This window comes from Barbus barbus (assembly GCF_936440315.1).
Source record: "Barbus barbus genome assembly, chromosome: 16".
NCBI classification, from domain to species: Eukaryota; Metazoa; Chordata; class Actinopteri; order Cypriniformes; family Cyprinidae; genus Barbus; species Barbus barbus.
In genome coordinates, this window is record NC_136744.1 from 8,769,718 (window position 1) to 8,789,960 (window position 20,243).

The following is a 20,243-nucleotide window of genomic DNA, read 5'->3' on the forward strand; positions in this document are numbered from 1 at the left end:
CACAATGCTTCGACAAACATATCAAATTATTGCAATGCGTTGTTTTGTTTGGGTTTTTTTTAAACTTGTGACAGAACTCTTTCCCATAAATCGAGTTTTTGCAGTCTGTTGCATCTCCATCTCGGCCCGTTCGTTCTGCACACGCCAGGCTGCGCCTATCCAATCCGACTGGCATCACTGCCATGGAATGCTGAAGTCCACATTTTTCCCATTCAGCAAGGAAAAACGGCCTTTCAAAACCAATCAGCTAGAAATGTTGCTTTGTTTTTATTTTCAACTGAACTTCCTGGAACCTATTATGAAGCTGTCAGGGATGTATATTTAGCTATGGCAACAGTGGGCCTCCTCGCCCACTTGCGCCAATGGTCATGTCACCTCAGATAAACAGAAAAACAATTGGCTATCCCCTTTGTCACCTTAAAAGTAAATGGCCGAAAGAGTGTTGGCAGAGAGATGGCTGATCACAGGCAGAAGTAATGGAGACCTGATGAATACTATGGGACTTTTACAATGGTTGATCAGTTCCTTGTGTTTCTTCTTTTACACAAGATTAACTATTCATTAATATTAACCTACAATTTAGATCTAACTTTGAGGGCCCTTCCATAATCAAATAACATCTCTGCCTTGCCTTATAATGATGACCTTCCTTCACCAAGATCTGATGATCAACCTAAACTGATTAAAATTAACTGAATGGAGTCTGAAATTATATTCCTTTTTTAATAAATAAGATTAAAATTACAATTAAGAGATTCCATTCAGTTTCCCAACCAAATTTCAGTGAAAAATCTGATACCCTGCAAAAAGAGGAGTGTCGTTTATTAGCTTGCTATATTGAGAGCAGACCCATATATCTGTGCTGTTGAGTTTGGAATCTGTGCATTGAGCTCAGGATTAGCCCAACCTAAACCTGACTAAACAGTAACAAGGGAGCCGACTGGTTCACAAGTTGAGCCCACTGTGCCCACCTTCAGCCCTCTTTAAAGAGAAAAAGAAACAAGACACAACGACTCAGTGCATGTTCCCAGGTCATAAATTCAGGGTCAAGATTTCATCACTCATAACCACCACCAGCACTGCCAGTTTAGCAGGAATTTTTACAGTTTAAAACCAACACGGGCTTATGTGCATAACTGGGATGGCTAAAGACTGACCTATACATACCGGAGCAGCTCAACTTTTTTTTTTATGGGGGATGGGGGGGGGGGGGCGAGACATGACAGAACGGCCATGTCAGTCAAAACAACCACCAAGACGGACTGGTGCTAAACATACTATCAGGCATTTCCATGTGTGCATTTGGTAGATGCGGTTTTCCTACGCGATTGCGAGGTGCACATTTGACCTTTAGAAATTTGCTGGGATCGCACCCATGACTTCAGACATGCTCTTCCAGTCGAGCTTGTTAAGTTTAAATCTCGGTACTGTCAATTTCACGTAATTCTGTTTCATGCTATTATCGAGACATTTAAAGTGAATTCATAAACGGTGCTAAATACGAAATGAAAATTCAGTTAAGTGTTAATTAGTTCAAATTAGACCAGCCATTTGTAATATTAAAAATGTTTTGTTAAAAGATGTGATAAATATTGCAGTTTCTTAATACTTATTATATTAGTGAATATAAATGAAAATAAATATCTTCAATATCATTTGTTTATTTAAGGATAACAAGTGCGGAAAATACCTTGATTATTTTACTCTACTAGATTTTAACAGTTTTAATTCATGCTTTAAGCATTCTCAATCTACTTGGCAACAATGACTATTATTATATGATCTTAAATAATGTGTGTTAGATAAGTATTATGTAATAATGTGTCATTTTAGAGCTAAAAAACATTGATTTCAAATTAAATGACAGAATGCGTATGCAATGATCACTATTTGATTGAGATATAATATAATAATAATTAACATTATTATAATATGTAGGTCCTAAAAACATTTTGCCACACCTGCCAATGGCCAGTGAAAATCCACAGAATATAATTTTTTTTTACCAGCCATGAAACTGTATGTGAATTATTTCATTAAACATGCAGGTAGAACAAACTGGGGAAACATCCAATTTCAATTATTATTATTATTATTATTAAGATTAATTCTATTTTTTTAAATCACTCAAGGACTATTGAACTATAAAATATTTAATAATCATTTAAATTTATGTAATAATAATAAAATTATTATAAAAATAAAAATGTAAAATAATAATAATAAATTTATATACAAAAAACAATTACAATACTAATATTTATTTACTAATATTTGTTTTCTTTGCTTTCAAACATTAAACCAGAGAAAGAGTAAAATTATTATTATTAGAAAAATAATTACTACATACTCATATACACATAAAAACCTTGATATTCTCACCCTTTATTACTATATTTGTAGTTACATCACTCATCCCGATTAACAACGTTATGTTCAAATGCTGTTAAGTCTTTGTCTATGAGTGGATAGCACCATGCAAGGCAGTAAAAAAAAAAAAAAAAAGCACGAGCACGTGGGGAGGGATGTTGGCACGCCAGAGTACCAGCAGGTCTATTTTGCTTTCAGAGCAGTCATCACCTCCTTGTTGCCCTAGGTTGTTAGCATGTCCCCCAGTCAGCTGTGGGGGCTGTGCCCGAGCTACTGTCTCCTGTCCCTGTCAGCATGATGGCTTTTGTCAAAATTTGTAATCGGCGGCGCTGATCTGATTCTATTTAAGAAGGGCTCGTCAACAGGTTTAAAAGAATGGCCGCACATGTCACCTCTTTTGATTGAATATTTATGCAGCCACCCCCTTCAAATGAATGGCTGGCAGTTGTTTAATCATCTGAGAGCGTCTGTTTCTCCCCCGATGGCGACAAGAAAGTTCTGACCCATGTCACCTTTATGACGAGCTCTGCTCTAAACTCAGCTGCTGGCCTAAAATAGGAGCGGTTTTTTAATGCCAGGCCGCTTGAATGTTATTGACTTTGCCAGCGTTCTGTTCTTTGCCGACAACGGGCATAAGGCCTTTAATCGTACGGTTGAGCTTTGTCACAGCATTTCAATGAAGAGTAATTGAGAGTGATGGGCGTCAATGGACAACTTCCACGGACAGTGATTAATGAAATGCTGGTTACACATGGGCTCTTCAAACATGGACGCCGAATTATTCCATACATCTGTCATGCGTTTTACGATAGTACTCATGTCTTTTTAAAGAAACCGAAGTTGAAAGCATAAGGAAAAATCCATCCACTCCCCTTCAGATGAAGAGTGCAGTCATTTTTATTAGGCGAAGAGAGTAAGATGATGGTTCAAGGAATGAGTGACGGCCACAGCTTGACAGTGGAGACCCAGAGGCTCAAAATTTCAGCACAGAAGGCTACAAATGTCAAAATAAGCTCAACGGCATTTCTGTAATCAAGGTAGAATTATTTTTCCCATTCATTTTCTCTTTAAGTATTTTTTAAAAATGCTTCTGTAAACCAAACCAACCAGCACAAATAATCACAACATCAGAACATTTGATTTCAAGCCAACTATATGCCTATGCACAACATATACTGCAGCTACAAAAAAAAAAAAAAATACTGAAACATACTAAATAGGTTTTAAATATCTTTCCCCAAACCCCATCCTAACTGTCCCTTCACCAGCTCACATGCCCTAAACACTTTGTATAAGAATACAGGACTCAATCTCGAACCCGTGATGGTTGTCATGTTGATCACCACAGCAATGTTTTGGCGTCTCATGGCTGTAAATAAGAAACTTGGCTGCCAAGAGTGTATCCCGTTTGGGTGTTAGCCATTTTTGATGAAAGACACATTAGCAACTCGAGGCATTAACATCCGGCAATTTTAAGCTAAAAAAGATATAATTCATTTTAAAATTGTCAACGGAGTTATGAGATTATATTAAGTTAATGACTATCCCAGGTCTAGAAATCAAACTTTTAAAATTAGGCTTCTTCATACATCCAAGTGTTTAAAGGGGTGGTTGATTACGATTTCACTTTTTTAATGTTAGTTAGTGTGTAATGTTGCTGTTTGAGCATAAACAATATCTGAAAAGTTACAAAGCTGAAAGTTCAATGCAAACAGATATCATCTTTTAAAATTATGGCAGTTTAATGCCAACAAATACGGCTCGTAGGGACTACAACGAGTTACTTCCCGGGTTCGTGACATAACGAACCCAGATAAACACCGCCCCCGGGAACATGCAGCAAAGGGGGCAAAGCCATGCTGCACTGCTTTAGACCAGAGGAAGAGAAAACTAGGGGTTCACATAAAAATCTATTCTTTTATGAAACACAATTCTGTCTTCTAACGATTCTAATGGATTTACAAATTTCAAAAAAACAATGTTCTAAAGCAGCGTTTCTCAATTCTGTTCCTCATATCCCCCTGCTCTGTAAATGCTCTGCATCTCTCTCTCTCTCATTCAGATCATCAGCTCAGCTCTAACAATGAACTGTTCCAATTATACACATTTTCACATAGCAATGAGAAGCGACATACATGGACGAGCGTGTGGTTGCGTTTGCTGTTCTGTAGGGCTGCAACAAACTATTATTTTGATAATCGATTAATCTAACGATTATTGGAATGATTAATCGTCGATTATTTCACTGATTAATCAGTAGACTTTGATTATTCGGCTTTTGCAATAACTTAAAATATTAAGTTACACATTCTAAAATAAATAAAGGTCGCTTCAGCTTTAGAAAAGCATATTATGTAATTACAATTATTATACAATTAATTGGTAACACTTAACAATAAGGTTCATTAGTTAACATGCACTAAAAATGAACAATACTTCTACAGCATTTATTAATCTAAATTTCAGCATTTACTAATGTATTTATAAAAATCACAAGTTGTGTTTTTTAACATTGGTAAATGCACTGTGAACTAACATGAACAACTGTATTTTTATTAACCAACATTAACAAAGATTAATACATAAATGTAATAAATGCATTGTTTATTCATGTGAATTAATTAATAGATTAACTAATGTTAACAAATGATACCTTATTGTAAAGTGTTACCAATTCATTATACCAATATATGTATTTGGCACACAAAATTAGATGACAGAGACACTCTCTCACCAATTAATTAGCTACATGAAAAAGTAACTGAATGACACATTATTCAGTCTAACATCTCCTTTTGTAAGTCATAGATAAGAAACAAAATAAAGGTAAGTGATAAGACGCTTTGGATAAACTATTTTATTCACAACATAATGTCTTAAAATACCTTATAGGTTTATGATAACCAAAACAGTCCTGAGCTAGATCAAGCTTTGATCTCTGTAAACCAAACTATCACTTTAATGAAATATATTTTTTCCCACTAATAAAAATATTTTATCATTAGCTAGCTTCACACTGGAGAGCTGCTTTATAACAGAAAATCAAGTTGTAATTCTGACTGAAAGCGACACTGACTCTGGTTTTTCATGTAAACCTTTACCGCAGGTTTTACCGTAAAGCTGCTTGAATACAGGCTATTGAATAAAGTACTATATAAATAAACATGATGTGACCGGACTTTAAACATGATGTGACCGGACTTTACTGGAGTAAATAACTGAACTGCAGAGCTCATGCAAACATCCACATCGTTGTAATCAGATGCATTTTTAACTGCTGCTTTCACACTGCTGTCAGTTTTTGTTGTGTTTATTTCGTTACTGAGAGGAAAGCGCTCAATATATATTTACATATTCATCCAAACGCCACTCAGGTTTGGCTGCATTTGCTCTGAAGCGCTGGGTGTGTCTTCTTTTGAATTGCATCAGGAGGGCTGAACTACAGTCTTGCGCTACAGCGCCACACGTCCCGGGGCCCGACGTCCCGGGGCTATTGTGTTTTCCAGTCGGGCTACCAAAATGTATCACTGCCCTGCCCGACGGGCTACCTTAAATACAGGGCTCCCACGCATACCCCTTTTCCACCAAGGCAGTTCCAGTGCTGGTTCGGAGCCAGAGCCTAGTTTCAAACCGGTTCTTTGTTTTTCGACATCCAAAGCACCAGCTCCGAACCAGGAAAAGCGGTTCGTAAGTAGCACCAAAACATTGCTGACGATTGAATATGACAAAATATGACATACAATTAATAAGGCTAGAAAAAACATTGCCTAAAAGGTAAAAAAAATGCACCTGTTAATCAGGAAAAACGTTTGCACACTATTGTTCCAATAAGCCACTTTGAAACTCTCCTGTTATTTTCTGCATTTTAATTTTAATTTTAATATAGGCCTACGTTATGAAGAGAACTTTGATATTTCAAACATACTGAAATACTTTAGCCGTGGAGTGAAGGCGTAGTGGTGTTCCTGAGATCAGGGAGCGAGGAGTGAAGCGAGAGCGGGAAATGGTGAACCTGGAGTAGAGCTGGAGCGGAGTGATTATTAAATGCTCGGAGCACGGAGGGGACATTGTTGCCGCTTCACTCCACTCACATACTCTGGAAAGTATCCCAATTCTACAGGAAAATCATGGACTTGGCAACACTGGTTCTGTACATCCTACACTGTTTAAATCCTAATGTGATTTTTCAGGTCTGAATTTGAGTGCAGAATGTGGTTGTCACTTGTGTAAATAACCAAACTATACAGTACTTTTACAGAATGGGATTACAGACTCAAAAGAGTAGTAACAGCCACATTTACCTGCAGTGTGCATGTGGGCAAAGTGTGTTTGATCAGTTACACACCATTACAATAACACACAATTTCTCTGTATTCTCTGCCTGCACTTTAATCTTTATCCAAATACAGATCTGGCTTCATGATACAATGACAAATTCCTCAAAAAAATGTTGAATAAAGGAGGAAGACTTAAACAGGAATTCACTCAACAGTACATTGAATAAAATAAACTATGCAACATACTATAGAATGTATGGAATAAACCAGGCCTATATAAAGTGCAAAAAACAACAGCGACTCAAAACACTGTCAACATTTGCCATGAAACCTCATCTGCCCATAAAATGATAGCTTTTGTGTGTATGCTATATGGGTGACAGTGAAAGAGTGTTTGTCCTAGCATTGCCAAAGCGAGAGTGGTTTGAATTTTATTCGCCAATAAGCCTGTCAATCTGTGTGTCTGTGAGCGCGTGTGTGTAAGTGTGTGTGTGTGTGTGTGTGTGTGTGTGTGTGTGTGTGTAGAGCAAGGAGTGAAACAAGACAGTTGGACTTGAATGCACACACACCAATGCCCATTTAATTAGAAATGTGTATTAGAATGTTCGTGGTCACAGGGTCCTTATGGGGCATGAAATAACAAGCAGCTGTGTTCAGGGGGGGGGTGCGCGTGTGTGTGGAGAGGTTTATTAGCTCAGTCCATAAAGGCAGTCTGGGATTCGCACAGGGACGCCCTAGGCTTAAGATCTGAACGCCACACAAGCAAGGCACTGCCTCCGAAATACTAATATTGGCCCTTATTTCTGCAAACCCCCCATCCCAGACCATTCCCCCTCTACTAGGACTTAGTCTACTGCTGGTCTGCTGTGCGCTTTGATTTCTCCAGCCTGACAGCCTTGCAAAAAGCAAACCCTCTCAACATCATAAGACTCTCCATTGCCAATAAAATCGGAGTAACCTCAACTCTTGCTCTATCGTTACACGTTAATCACACACCTTTCCTCTTTTAGCATTACTATTTTGGTTGGGGCTTTACACTTACCAGATGTAAGAAACCAGAAAGCACAATGCCTGATATACTTTTTACACCTATCAAAAGGTAAATCACTTTTGTCAGCATCAGAGGCGCTTTGTATTAATTTAACCAGGCCTACCCGTAAGCCAGATTTAGAGAGATTCAGCGTGACAATTACAGTTATGCCTCCCGCATGTAGCTTGCATCTTTTTCTAGCATTCACATGTGGAAGCTGACTAAAAAGAGACAATAAAGTGCTCTTTACCCAATTTCCTAAAAATCCTGCACAGTGTATTTTCAAATCAAAACAAGCTATATGAAGCCTATTATAATACTTTGATTATGTGACCACATATGTGCTGATTTTCTTAACTATTACTACAGGTACGTGTGCTTCAAAGACAGTACCATTCGAAATGTTGGGGTTGGTAACATTTTAAAAACATTTTTAAAATGCTAAAATGTTGTGAAATATTTTATCAAATTTAGAAACTGTTTTGTAATTCAATACATTTTAAAATGCAATTTATTCCTGTGATGAAAAGCTGAATTTTCAGCATCATTACTCCAGGCTTCAGTGTCACATGATCCATCAGAAGAGACCGATAATGATTTCAATATTATTTAATTAGAACATCTTTAATTGTTTGTAGCAGCCATCTACATTTAGAATCGATAGAAAATTTAAAAAAAAAAAAGACAACTACAAACAAATGGCTTCATTCTTTTAGTCTTAACTTGGCACCTTACTGGTTTACTGGGATTCAAGAGGATACAAGAGCATGTCTGGTGCACATTCTCTATTATGACAGGAATACAAATGGCTTTCTTCAAAATGATTGATCAGATGTGAAATCATGCTGGCAGGAGACACCAACAATACAGCTGATAAAAACAACCCATTAAAAAAGACAATTAAGCCACTCAGCCTTTGCTAAATTTATTCCGGCCTCCTGTTGGTTAAAAATAGCAACAGTATGATTTGAACATTGAAAACTAGCACATGGCACTCGCAGAAACTGCAGATACCTGGTCATTTTGTCAGTCTAGGAAATGCCAACTGTCCCGTCAACATGTCACCATATAAAGGGCTGCGGGACAAAGGCAGAGGTGTTGAAATGGCCCAAAACCCACCTTAATACCCATCAGTTTATGAATGTCCTCGGCTCCCAGTGTAGAGTTATGAGGGGCCATTGCCCTCTCCTTTTGCGGTAACAAAATGAGCAGGCGTCTAACACAAGTCTCCCAACTCCGGACCAATTACCACCTCATAAGAATATGCTTAACAGAACATTAAAGAACAATCCAACACAGCCACACAAAAACACTCAATACTTCTGCCAATTACGGCTGACATCTCACATTAGACAGGTACAAGAGACTACACACTAGGGATGCACGATATTATCGGACTGATATCGGAATCGGCAGATAATGGCTTTAAATGTGGATATCGGCATCGGCCTGATATGAAATAATATGCCAATATGTCTTGCTGATAAGAAGAATACATTAACTCACATAGTGTATCTTATTCTTGAATCAAAGTTTTGTCTGAATGACGATTAGATTGACTGTTTTAGATCGCTGCATTTAATCTGTGAAAGCAGTACAGAATGACACGTTCGGTGTGTGATAGAGTAAACAGTAATAGCAAGTGCAGCGGCAGCCTTCCCCAGGTCCTAATGCCTGTTCGGTAAGGAGTTTTAATCTGTAGGGGCACTGTTGGCCTACTTCTAATTAAATTAAAAGTTAAGATAGCCTATAGAAATACCATTTAGACTGTTTTTCTGATTAAATAAAGCAATATTTGATGTCATAAAATAATGAGTGTGTTTTGATTTGATGGTCAGAAGCTATAGCTTACATTGAAAAACAAAAATAATAATAATCACAAACATGACACTTGTAAATTAAATAATTTTATATATACTGATTTATTCATTAATGTGTAATATGTTTTATTTTTTAAACAAATCATGAGCTCTAAAAGATTTTCAGAATTTTTACAACTCTTGTTTTAGACCATCTACAAATGTTAAATCTTAAAATAAAATGGTAGGGTTAACACTGCATCTTTCTGGGGGGGGGGGGGGGGGGTGCAGCGATTGATACAGTTTATTTATAGTTATTTTCAAAGCTTCACTTGTACTGTTAAAGAACCTTCATTATTTTTTATTTAATTCTAATAAATAAGTTCTTGTTAAAAAAATATTTTGCTTATAATTTCTGCACAGGAGAGACTTGGTGTTGTTTCTAAACAAAAGGAAATATATCAGTATCGGCCAAAATGAGTTGAAAAATATCGGCATATCGGATATCGGCAAAAATCCAATATAGTGCATCCCTACTAAACACCAACCTGTAATAACCCTCTGCATTACAGTAATGAGCCTCCAGTGAAAATAATAAAAAAATACAAGAATAAAATGTGCACATTGCAGTAATGACAAAAAATCTTCATGTTTCTACTAGAAGCATTATTTTCTTAAAGCAAAATATGCTGTCTGTTATCTCACTGAAGAAAACTCCCTTACATGAGCATCTCATGTCTCAAAGCCAGTTTGAAGGACATTTCAAGCTGCATACAAACAGTGCTTTCAAATCAGCAGAACGTCTGTTTACATGAGAGTAATATTAATTCAGAAGGCAGAAAGTAATTAAGCAGTCTTGTTTGCTAATCATCATCTGCTGCGCTGATGAGGGATTACGGCAGACCTCACAACAAAAGCTGCCAGTGTAACTTGAGTCAATTTGCATGTCTTCGCCACTCTCTACAGAAGGAGCTTGACTATTTTGAGAGTCTCGAGAACAAATCAATTTTTCTTCGGTGCCGTGTTGAACAACTACAGTACGTTTAGGTGACAGGATCTATCATTGAAGCAGGAAATTAGACAAATGGGCAAACCGAAATGGTCTTGTTAAAATAGCACATTTAAAAAAAAAAATAATAAATTAAATCACTACAATATTCCAGAGATACTGATATTTGCTTAAATTTACATTTAACAGTGTTATTAAATTATTAGTGCTTTTCAAATTTATTGACCATTAGATAACACTGATTGTGGTAAATTGCTAAATCAATCTCTAATACTGGCTAATAACCATTAAGGTACTTACACACTATTTTAACCTGTAACACACTATATGGAACCTTTCTCAAACAGAGCAGTATATAATTTCACTTCGCTGGCCCCTATAATTGTTTTAACCTTGCAGTTCACATTTAACGTTTCTTCTAAAGCACTGGGTTGGCCAAGTCAGACATTTAGGTCGTGGGGTGTGGACATGCTGCATGGAGTCGGTCGGCTTGTCGTGCTCCATCTTGTCCTCTGCTCCTGTCAACATAACAGCCCACCAACGCCACCTCCACCTCCTCCATACACACGTACCCCACCCCGTGAGCCTTTCATAGCACAGAGTATGATTAATAGTTGTGTGCTGGGCCCCTCCGTGCACTCAGCACATTGTTGAGAGGCTCTGAAACAGGACAACAGTTGCATCCCCACCTAACGCTGGGCCTAAGCCCTGACTGTCAGTCCCCGGTTAGAGCACTGTTAACTGGCCAGATTTACAGCTACTAACCAGCACTGGGTTGCTGCTTGGCAAAGAAAAGACAAGCATCCATCATCACGACTTATGGAGCGTTTTATTACAGCGGGACTGAGGCCATGATGAGCACGCTGCCACCCTGAGTGACACCAGTACAATGCTGTGGGTGTTAAACTTACCACAGGGACGGATGACTTGCATATGAAGCATGTACTGTGGATTTACAGAGCTAAAGTAACACTTCAACACACCTTCGGAAAAGCATCTGCGCGACTTCAAGCAATGCATTTCGTTATTCAAGCCCAAGCGCTGCAGCTACACTAAAGCCTTTGCTATGCAACCTACATTTAATACAAGGAACACCCAACAAACAAAATGGGGAAAATAATACCATAACGTTACATTCGAAGAATAAACGCTGTAGTTTTTGTTTTGGGACTCTAGCTAACATAAGTGAATTAAGTAGTTTCGATATCAATCGGCTGTTGTGTCACCAAACTAAATTTTAACATTACATTACTCCCCATCGCACACTGGGCCACTTTCATGAAATATTAGTAGAATATTTTTTTGTAAATCATGTGCAAAGCTGTTCTGATGTACATTTTTGGATTCATGACTGTATATTTAAACTTTCAAAACGTAAGTTGGTATGAAAAACAATTTACACCCACTCCCAATTATAAGTAAATGTGTAAAAACATCTGAATGTTTTTTTTTTAAGTTTTTTTAGCCAAATGGAAATATTCAACGTATTAATAGCTGACAAAATTAGTTGTGAAAAAAAGTTTCATTGATAAAAAATTATTTAAAATAGCCAGTCAGTTTGCCTTCTTATCATAAATTACTATTATTCTGAGCACCAGATGTTTCTGCAGTCTTATAAATTTAATTAATTAATTTTTTGTTAGGCATCTCCAACCAGTCTCTTTTGCATCAATGCAATATACTTGAGGCAAACCTGAAAATGAGCGATTTCTTGAGCCAATATTACTGTATCAAGCTAATCAAGACGATGCAAATAGCGTTATAATGTTTTGGGGCAAATTAATAAACAAATTAACCTAAAAATTAATAGTTGGATGTTTTTGCATAATAAACAGGGGCTAGGACAAACATTTAAAATTTATTATTTAAAAATAATTTAATGTTTAAAAATGTAATCCTTAAATACTTCAGCTTGAGTGAGGTTTCTCAATTTATAATACATAATCATTAGTGCCATCAATCGATTAAAAAATTCTGAAATGAATCCCACCTAACATTGAAGTTTTTAAATATACTTTACTACTGCAATAATTTCACATTCAATCTTCAAATTAATGTAGAAACAAAGACATTATATTTTAAATATATGTTTAATGGCATCTTTTTTATGACTGAAGGTGAGCATCACTGATACCAATATGTTTTTTACCCCTAAATATTTAACCATTGACTATAGCCATTCAACATTAGAGTATAATTGATAGCTATCAATTTTAGACTTTAGTGAACTTATAACAATTTCCACACAAACCCATTATAATAAATATCATATTTAGCTACCTGTGCCCTTCAGCAAGTAGGAATACAGAAATTGAATAAAGTTATCAAACACTAAATTCTAAATATAGATGAATCCAAAAAGTTACAAAAGTTATTGATTTCCTTTTTTTTTTTTCTTTAGTTCTTTGATTAACAGACATTACAGCAGCTGGGGTATTAGGTTATTTTGGCTGCCATTACGTTAAGAGCTGCCGCTGCTGAACCTGACGCAGCTCTGACACGCATCGACTGATCGCAGTTCACTGCTGTTCTACTGAAGCTCCCTGTCACCGGATTGTTTTCCATGCTTGTTTGACTAGCGCTTGGCGCTGAGGTTGGAGTGCGCGTCTGAAAAGCCCCTTGTTTGATGTGGTCTTAAAGACATTGTTCGTCAAGATAAACGTAACTCTTGTCAAGAAAAAAAACAGAAGCAGCAGTTGTGAGTGGGGTTCCCAACCCTAGCTCTGCCCCTGCATTAACTGTGTTAAATATTTTTTACCCGTTAAATAGAAAAAAATATATTGCATGTGTTAACATGCTAATTGTGACAGCACTAACAATCATTAAAAAAATTTTTTAATTTACTCATGACAATTATTTAGGCTTGTCAACACAAAGATATCAGACATGTGTGGTATTAGTTACAAGGTTAAAACATTAGCAAGTGTTCTCTTCTTATCTCTCATTAGGACAGGAGATCAATGTGGAGAAGAGGAGCCAGAGACAGTCCAGAATTTTGATAGAAACCCAGGACAGGAGATTGGGCGTAATGGAAGGAGGCCTCTCTCCTCAGGGGACAGCAGTTGTAAATTCCTTCCAGTGAACCTCTCACTATTCACCAGGTTAGGTCATCTCATCTCTTTGACATTCACATCGGGACAGTAACTCTGCCTTTAAACCTTCAGCTTAGCAATAGAGGTTAACGAAAATAATTTGGATATTACGTATGTATCACAATATGGTGCAATATCAGCATGAGGCAAATATCAAGGCTGCTCCAGTGACCAATTACTGCTGATACGACTTGTCAACTTGCCTATCATCATGACCCATCCTTCAAGCTGAATTCAGTGAGGCTGACTACATTACCACCTTAACTCAACTGAAAAAAACAGAACATGTTGTAAAGAAATAAAACAAATAATTTATTTCTTAATATCCGCCCTAAGAGTCATTACTGTTCTTTCGGCCTATATTATTCTGTAACTTTAAATCTAAGTGACTTCCCTGTAGAAGCATTCATCACATTGATATTGAGAACACGCACACTCTACTTTATTTGTTTGCAATCTCAGATGACGTTACCAAGGACATGAGTGGCAGACCCTCATGTTTTCTTTCCTCTCCCTTCCCTTGAAGGGGATAGGGAATTTATTTGCTCCACTTGCCATGGTAAGTAAACATATTTGCATTTGTGTCAGTCTGATCTAAATTATGACTCTGCTCTTTTTTTGTGCACATTCTAACAGATCATCTAGGTATGATATACATGAACATATCAAATGGCAGAGGAGTCCATAGGTCCTCAGATGAGGAGAATATTCCCATGTGCCCCGGGAGAAACCCTTGTTGGGACGCCAGCACACAGGCACAGCTGTGAGCCAGAGACGGTTCACACTTGACCTTGAGCTATAGTTCACTTTACATGCGTGTGTTAAGACTGAAACAGAGGACACCAGTGGCCGGCTGCACAACAGTTAGTCATCTAAATTTTTTTTTTAAGACTGGTCATTATTTTTTAAATTTGTTTACAAAAAGGTAGGCTGGTCTAATTTGAATATGAATAGTAAGACTGATTACCCCTTGGCTAATTAAAAAAGGGAGATATAGCCTATTATACAAAACATTTAGAAAATAAAGCCCATTTTAGAACCATTAAGACTTTTTTCACTGTTACAGTCATGGCAATAAAATCCCCATTCTCATCATAATACATCTTTTGAATTTTGGATTATGATTTTTTGTGCATTTTTATTATAATTGAATTAATTTAAAGGCAGTACAATGAACATTATGATATAAAATAATTTAATCTTGAACCCCATTGTTTAAATGTAAAGAATGAGGAATGTGTGCTTAACTGTCATTCAAATAAAATCATGGTGCAAAAAAATTTAAAGGGTCCAAAAATTTAGCTTTTTTCTTTAAGCAAACCATAATTTCCTACTACAAATCCAATGCATTTTGATTGCTCCAAATAGCTTAGCAACTTTGGGGAAAACACTCCCAACCATTCGAGCAGAAAATATTTAACATGCGCAGGTTGAGATGTCAAGTATAGTTTCAAATATACATACGTATGGAGACAAGAATTTGCAAATACTGTACTCAGGACCTGTCAAAGGCATTGCAAATTTCTTAATCAAGAAGAGACAGTCAAAGAATTCCTCCACAGCCCTTTGTTCAGGAGATGAAGAGATTACGGAAAGTGCCTGAAAAGAACCAGCGATCAAAGTATCACCGTGATGTTTACTACAAAACTCAGTCGCTATCCAGTCATCGGATGGTGTGGTCTGACCTATTAGAAGAGGAATTTCTTTAGTACCTGAAAACCAAACGAGAGGAAAGGCTAGGAGTACAGGGTAAGTGAGAGAGTTGTCAATCAAACAAAGCTCTGGTATTGGATCTACTGGGTGGCATCTTTAAACCTGTATTTGTATGAATAAAAATGAGAGGATTTAGTCTGTCTGCCTCCTCTGCAGACTTGTCAAAAAACCTGACCTTTGACGTGAAGGGAGGGGGAGGGTTTGAGGAAGACTCAAAGCTTTAAAGGACTAAGGCTCAGGCTGACTAGTGTATAAAAAGTGAATACTATGAGCAGGTGAGACATCTTCATTCAATGTACAGCTTCAATGTACAAATGGCAGCTTCATTCAAGAACATCCGAGTGGCTTCTGCTGCCTACAGTGGGCTATTGTCGTTTATGTTTATTCTATATATTTCACAAAAAAAGGCTACTGTAATTTTATCCATTTTCTATTAAAACTTAGAGAACATATAAACATATTTGGACTTATTTGTAAATGATTTCAGATATCTTTAAGAGCAAAATATTTTCTGTATGTGTTTCTTTACAAATTGGACCCCACCGACTTTCATTGTATGGACAAACCCTGGCTGAGACACGGTAAAAAACGTATTTTTCACAGAATAAAGTCAGTCAAACAGGTTTAGAACAACAAGAGGGAGAAGAAATTACTACACAATTTAAATTACTTCTTAAGCAACATGTCCCTTTAACATATTTTACAACATCTAAAATCATTCTATATAACTTTCCCCAAAATTAGGGCAGAAAAGGCAAAAGTCTGCAGAATCAGCCTTGGCCTGCTTCTCAGCAACTAAGCGCAGCTCACTCTTGTGCAAATAACACCAGATGAAATGGATCATTGCTGTCACCACCTTCATGCTTGAGATTCCAAGACAAGAGACTAATCGAACACTCGAAAAGCGATGACTTCAGTACGTCCTTAAAAAAAGTAAAGTACTTGTGGCATCTGTAACAAAATGTAACCTATGTTCCTGTTAAAACAGAAAGCCTATTTCCAGAATTTTGCCAACATGCAAATTCGATTTTTGTGGAGAAAAAAAAAAAAAAAAAACTTTAGTCTTGTTTAGCACATTTTACAACCACACTAACTGCTTGATTCAGGTGTACTGCACGTGTGGGTGAGGTAGCATGAACATGTTTCTGACGTACTAAATTCAGGAAACTCTTTTTCATAAATACAAAAATGGCCTTATTCAAGAAGAGAACACTTTTTTGTGGAACGAGAGACAGCATTTCCTTTCCCAGAACAATCTATCTCCCGGACTGACAAGCCTCCCTGCTATATTTACCCAACCTAAACTGCAGATGATATACTTCCAGCTGCACTCTGCCGCCATACGGCACATGTGCCTGCCAATCAAACGACTGGTGCAGAGGAAGGAGAATGAAACCTTTATCAAGCCAGCGAAAGTGGCTAGTAAACCTTTAGGGCTAATCCACATTTCCTTCAGCGGTATCTTTTGTTGTTGGCTAAGATAAAATGGCCACAATGTATCTGGAATTACTAGGCTTTCATTAAAAAGACAGCTGGGCTACAAAAGTCCACCCAACACCATTTAAGATACACACACATAAATTTAATTCACAGTACAATGAGCCAAAACACTGGCAATATAATATGAACCCAATTCAACTTACTTTATCATTCTTGAAAAGGCATTAGACAACATTTATGCACACTCACTAAGCACTTACTCTTTTGAATCCATTATTAAGATACAAATAGTAAAACAAAGCAGTAAGGTAAAGTCTGTAAATCAAATGAATGTGTTTAATAGGCCAGAAATAACTTGACCCATTATTGTGCATCCAAGAGTACTATTCAAAAGTTTGGGATCAGTAAGTTTTTTTTTTTTTCTTTTTTTTTTTTACAACTTGTATTCAGCAAACTGATCAAAAGTTAGAGTAAAGACATGTATGATGCTACAAAAGATATTCATTTCAAATAAATGCTGTTAAACTTCCTATTCATCAAATAATCTTGGTTTCCACAAAAATAATAACCAACTGTTTTCAACATTGATAGTAATAAGAATAAGAAATATATATATTGGAATGATTTCTAAAGGATCGTGTGACACTGAAGTAAAGAGTAATGAAAAAAAAAAGGCAAAAAATTCAGCTTTGCATCACAGGGATAAATTACATTTAAGATGCTTTACAATGTAAATTAAGTCTTTTACATTTTAATAATTTTTCTAAATATTTCTGCTATTTATCAAATAAATGCAGCCTTGGCGAACATAAGAGATCTTCCTGACCCCAAATTTTGAACAGTAGTGAACCTAGGCTTGGAAAACAAGCATCATCTAAGCAGGACTATTAAGTAGGTGAATGAAAGTCAACACTTTCTCAACAGCGCAAGAGAACTAACAAGGCCTTTGCTGCGGGTCAGAGGGGGAGTTTAGCAGATTTCTCCCTGTGTCCAGACACAGCCGCTCCTGTCCATCTCCGAACAGCACTATTCTCCAGAGAGAGGACTCCCTGTCCAGGGCTTCCATTACAGAGGCATGACGACATGCAGACAGAGTAGAGAGCTGCTGCACATCTCATCAACTCACACCCCTCCATTAATACGCACTGAAATTCACTATGATGAATCAGGCTGGCATGCTCAGCAGGACTTTCAGCTACCAAAGGGACGTCATGTTAGTCGAGAGTTTGTGCCCCTCTTACCCAAAAGACAGTCTAAAGGGCTTGTTTTAATCAGTCATCACACTCATTAAAGTTACTTGAACTCATAAGCCCTTAAGATTCTACTGTAATTCTGTAAACAAACCATAGGTGTCACTGTTGTGGTCATATGTGAGCAATTTATAGTAAAATATAATAGGAATTGCTCTCTTAAGTTATTTGGTGATTCACTTTGCCTTCAAAAGTCATCTTCAACCAGCTGTCATGACTTAATAAAATTATTATTTTAACATTAAAATCAATCAAATAGTAGGAATTTCCATTCAACATTAGTTATAAACTGATTACAATACCCCTTTTAAAGGGAAAGGGAAAGGGAAGTGGTGTCTGGCCAAGTATGGTGAACCATACTCAGAATTTGTGCTCTGCATTTAACCCATCCAAGTGTACACACAGTAGTGAACATACACCCGGAGCAGTGGGCAGCCAATGCTGCAGCGACCAGGGAGCAGTTGGGGGTTCGGTATCTTGCTCAAGGGTCTCACCTCAGTCGTGGTATTGAGGGTGGAGAGAGTGTTGGCTATTCACTCCCTCACCTACAATCCCTGCCGGACCTGAGACTTGAAATCACGTCGTTTGGGTTACAAGTGCAACTCTCTGTCCATTAGGCCACGACTGCCCCTATAATTATATTTAGTTCAAGAACATCACAGTAAGGAAGAATTTTCATTTCTTTTTGAACAGAGGAACAATTACATAAAAACACAGCATAACATTTACCTTAGCTGTCCTATTCATTAAGAGGCATTTGTATAACTAGATGAACAAACACTGACATAGTTTCAATGGGACCCCAAAAATTATGAGGTGCCATAAGAGCCCAATAGTAAGACATTGAGAAAGATAATATTGACTGATTTGAAAAGGCCATCCCTTTCCTCAGAGGAAATTTATCATACACCTGGTTAAATATGCTTTCCTTCTGTAGCAGGAAAGAAGCACTTTTGCGAATGCTAAATGAGTCAGTTTAGTTTGATCCTGCCTGACGTGCTTCATTCGAGTCTCAAATAAAGGAAAAGAAGAAATTGTGCTTTGGCAGAATGCAGCTTATGCCTTTGTTTGTGCTTTTTTTACTTCTATCAACCAAATCTGTATTAATTAGACTGATGGAGAAAAGTGCATTTCAACAGTTGCTATTACACTATTAAGAAGCTAGATAAATGGACTACAAAAATGACAGAAACCTGTCCAAACACCTTGTTCAATAACTTAGTTAATTACTTATCTACTGGAATCCTGAATTTGATTGGTCTAACCTTTTATGTTATTGAGGGTCTCTTTCAAGTGGCTGAAGCTGTTGAGTAGTGGGTCCTGTTCTTCATCCTGTGAAAAAATGAGAAAATCGTCATTCCAGTCAGTGACAATTTGGCATGTTATGATTTCTCTAAACAAAATCATTTGATATTTTCATGTTATTTAAATATGGGATGCATTGTATTAATACCACATCAAGTATTGGCCAATATTACAGATTTTCCATTAATCAGTGATTTGGTATTCTATAAAGGTTGATTTTCGATATTTAATTATGCATGCTAATTTCCTGTTATCACATTTAGATTACCTTTGCCATCATCTAAAAATCACTTAAAGCAAATCTTTAACATACATATTTAACATTTTATATAATTTTTTTATGTTGTGATGCCTAAATTCACTTGTAGCATTAAAACAACTGATTTTTTATATTTTATTCTTACTTGCTTTAAAATGGTGTAGAATTTTAATACCAGCCATAACATGAAAATAATTATCTGCTTATCAATTTCAGTGTATCCCTAAATTAAATATTAAAGGGGTCATGTGATGCTTTTTATAAAGATCATTAGCCTATTTTGTGTATTTGGTGTAACAGAATATGTTGACATGCTTAAATGTTCAAAAAACACATTATTTTTCAAATACTGTACATTATTGAAGTTCCACTATGCCCCGCCTCTCTCAAACGCATTGATTTCTACAAAGTCCCTCCTTCCGACAAGTGCAGACTGCTCCGATTGGCCAACTGGCCCAGTGCATTATGATTGGCCGAACACCACAAGCACTCATCGGAAATGTAACGCTCCTTTCATAATCACGAGCTTCATCTTTCAAACTAAATGTAAAGACAGTTAATAATGTCCTTAGTTTTACCATCAGTTCAAGCCCGAGAGGGGAACAGAGTCGCGTGACCGATACAGTGATGAAGCTCATATGTGTTTGCAGTACACAAGCCGCGATTAAGGCAGCTGACTCCACTGTGATGTGACCCTGT

General features: G+C 36.9%; 1 protein-coding gene across 1 annotated transcript in view; it reads right to left on the bottom strand.

Annotated features, from left to right (window-relative positions):
- Positions 1-20,243, bottom strand: part of LOC306882698 (Golgi-specific brefeldin A-resistance guanine nucleotide exchange factor 1-like) — an 86,762-nt gene that overhangs the window by 61,579 nt on the left and 4,940 nt on the right. The window contains 1 exon segment of the mRNA XM_079437529.1: positions 19,246-19,312. Coding sequence (XP_079293655.1) covers positions 19,246-19,312 — 67 coding nt within the window.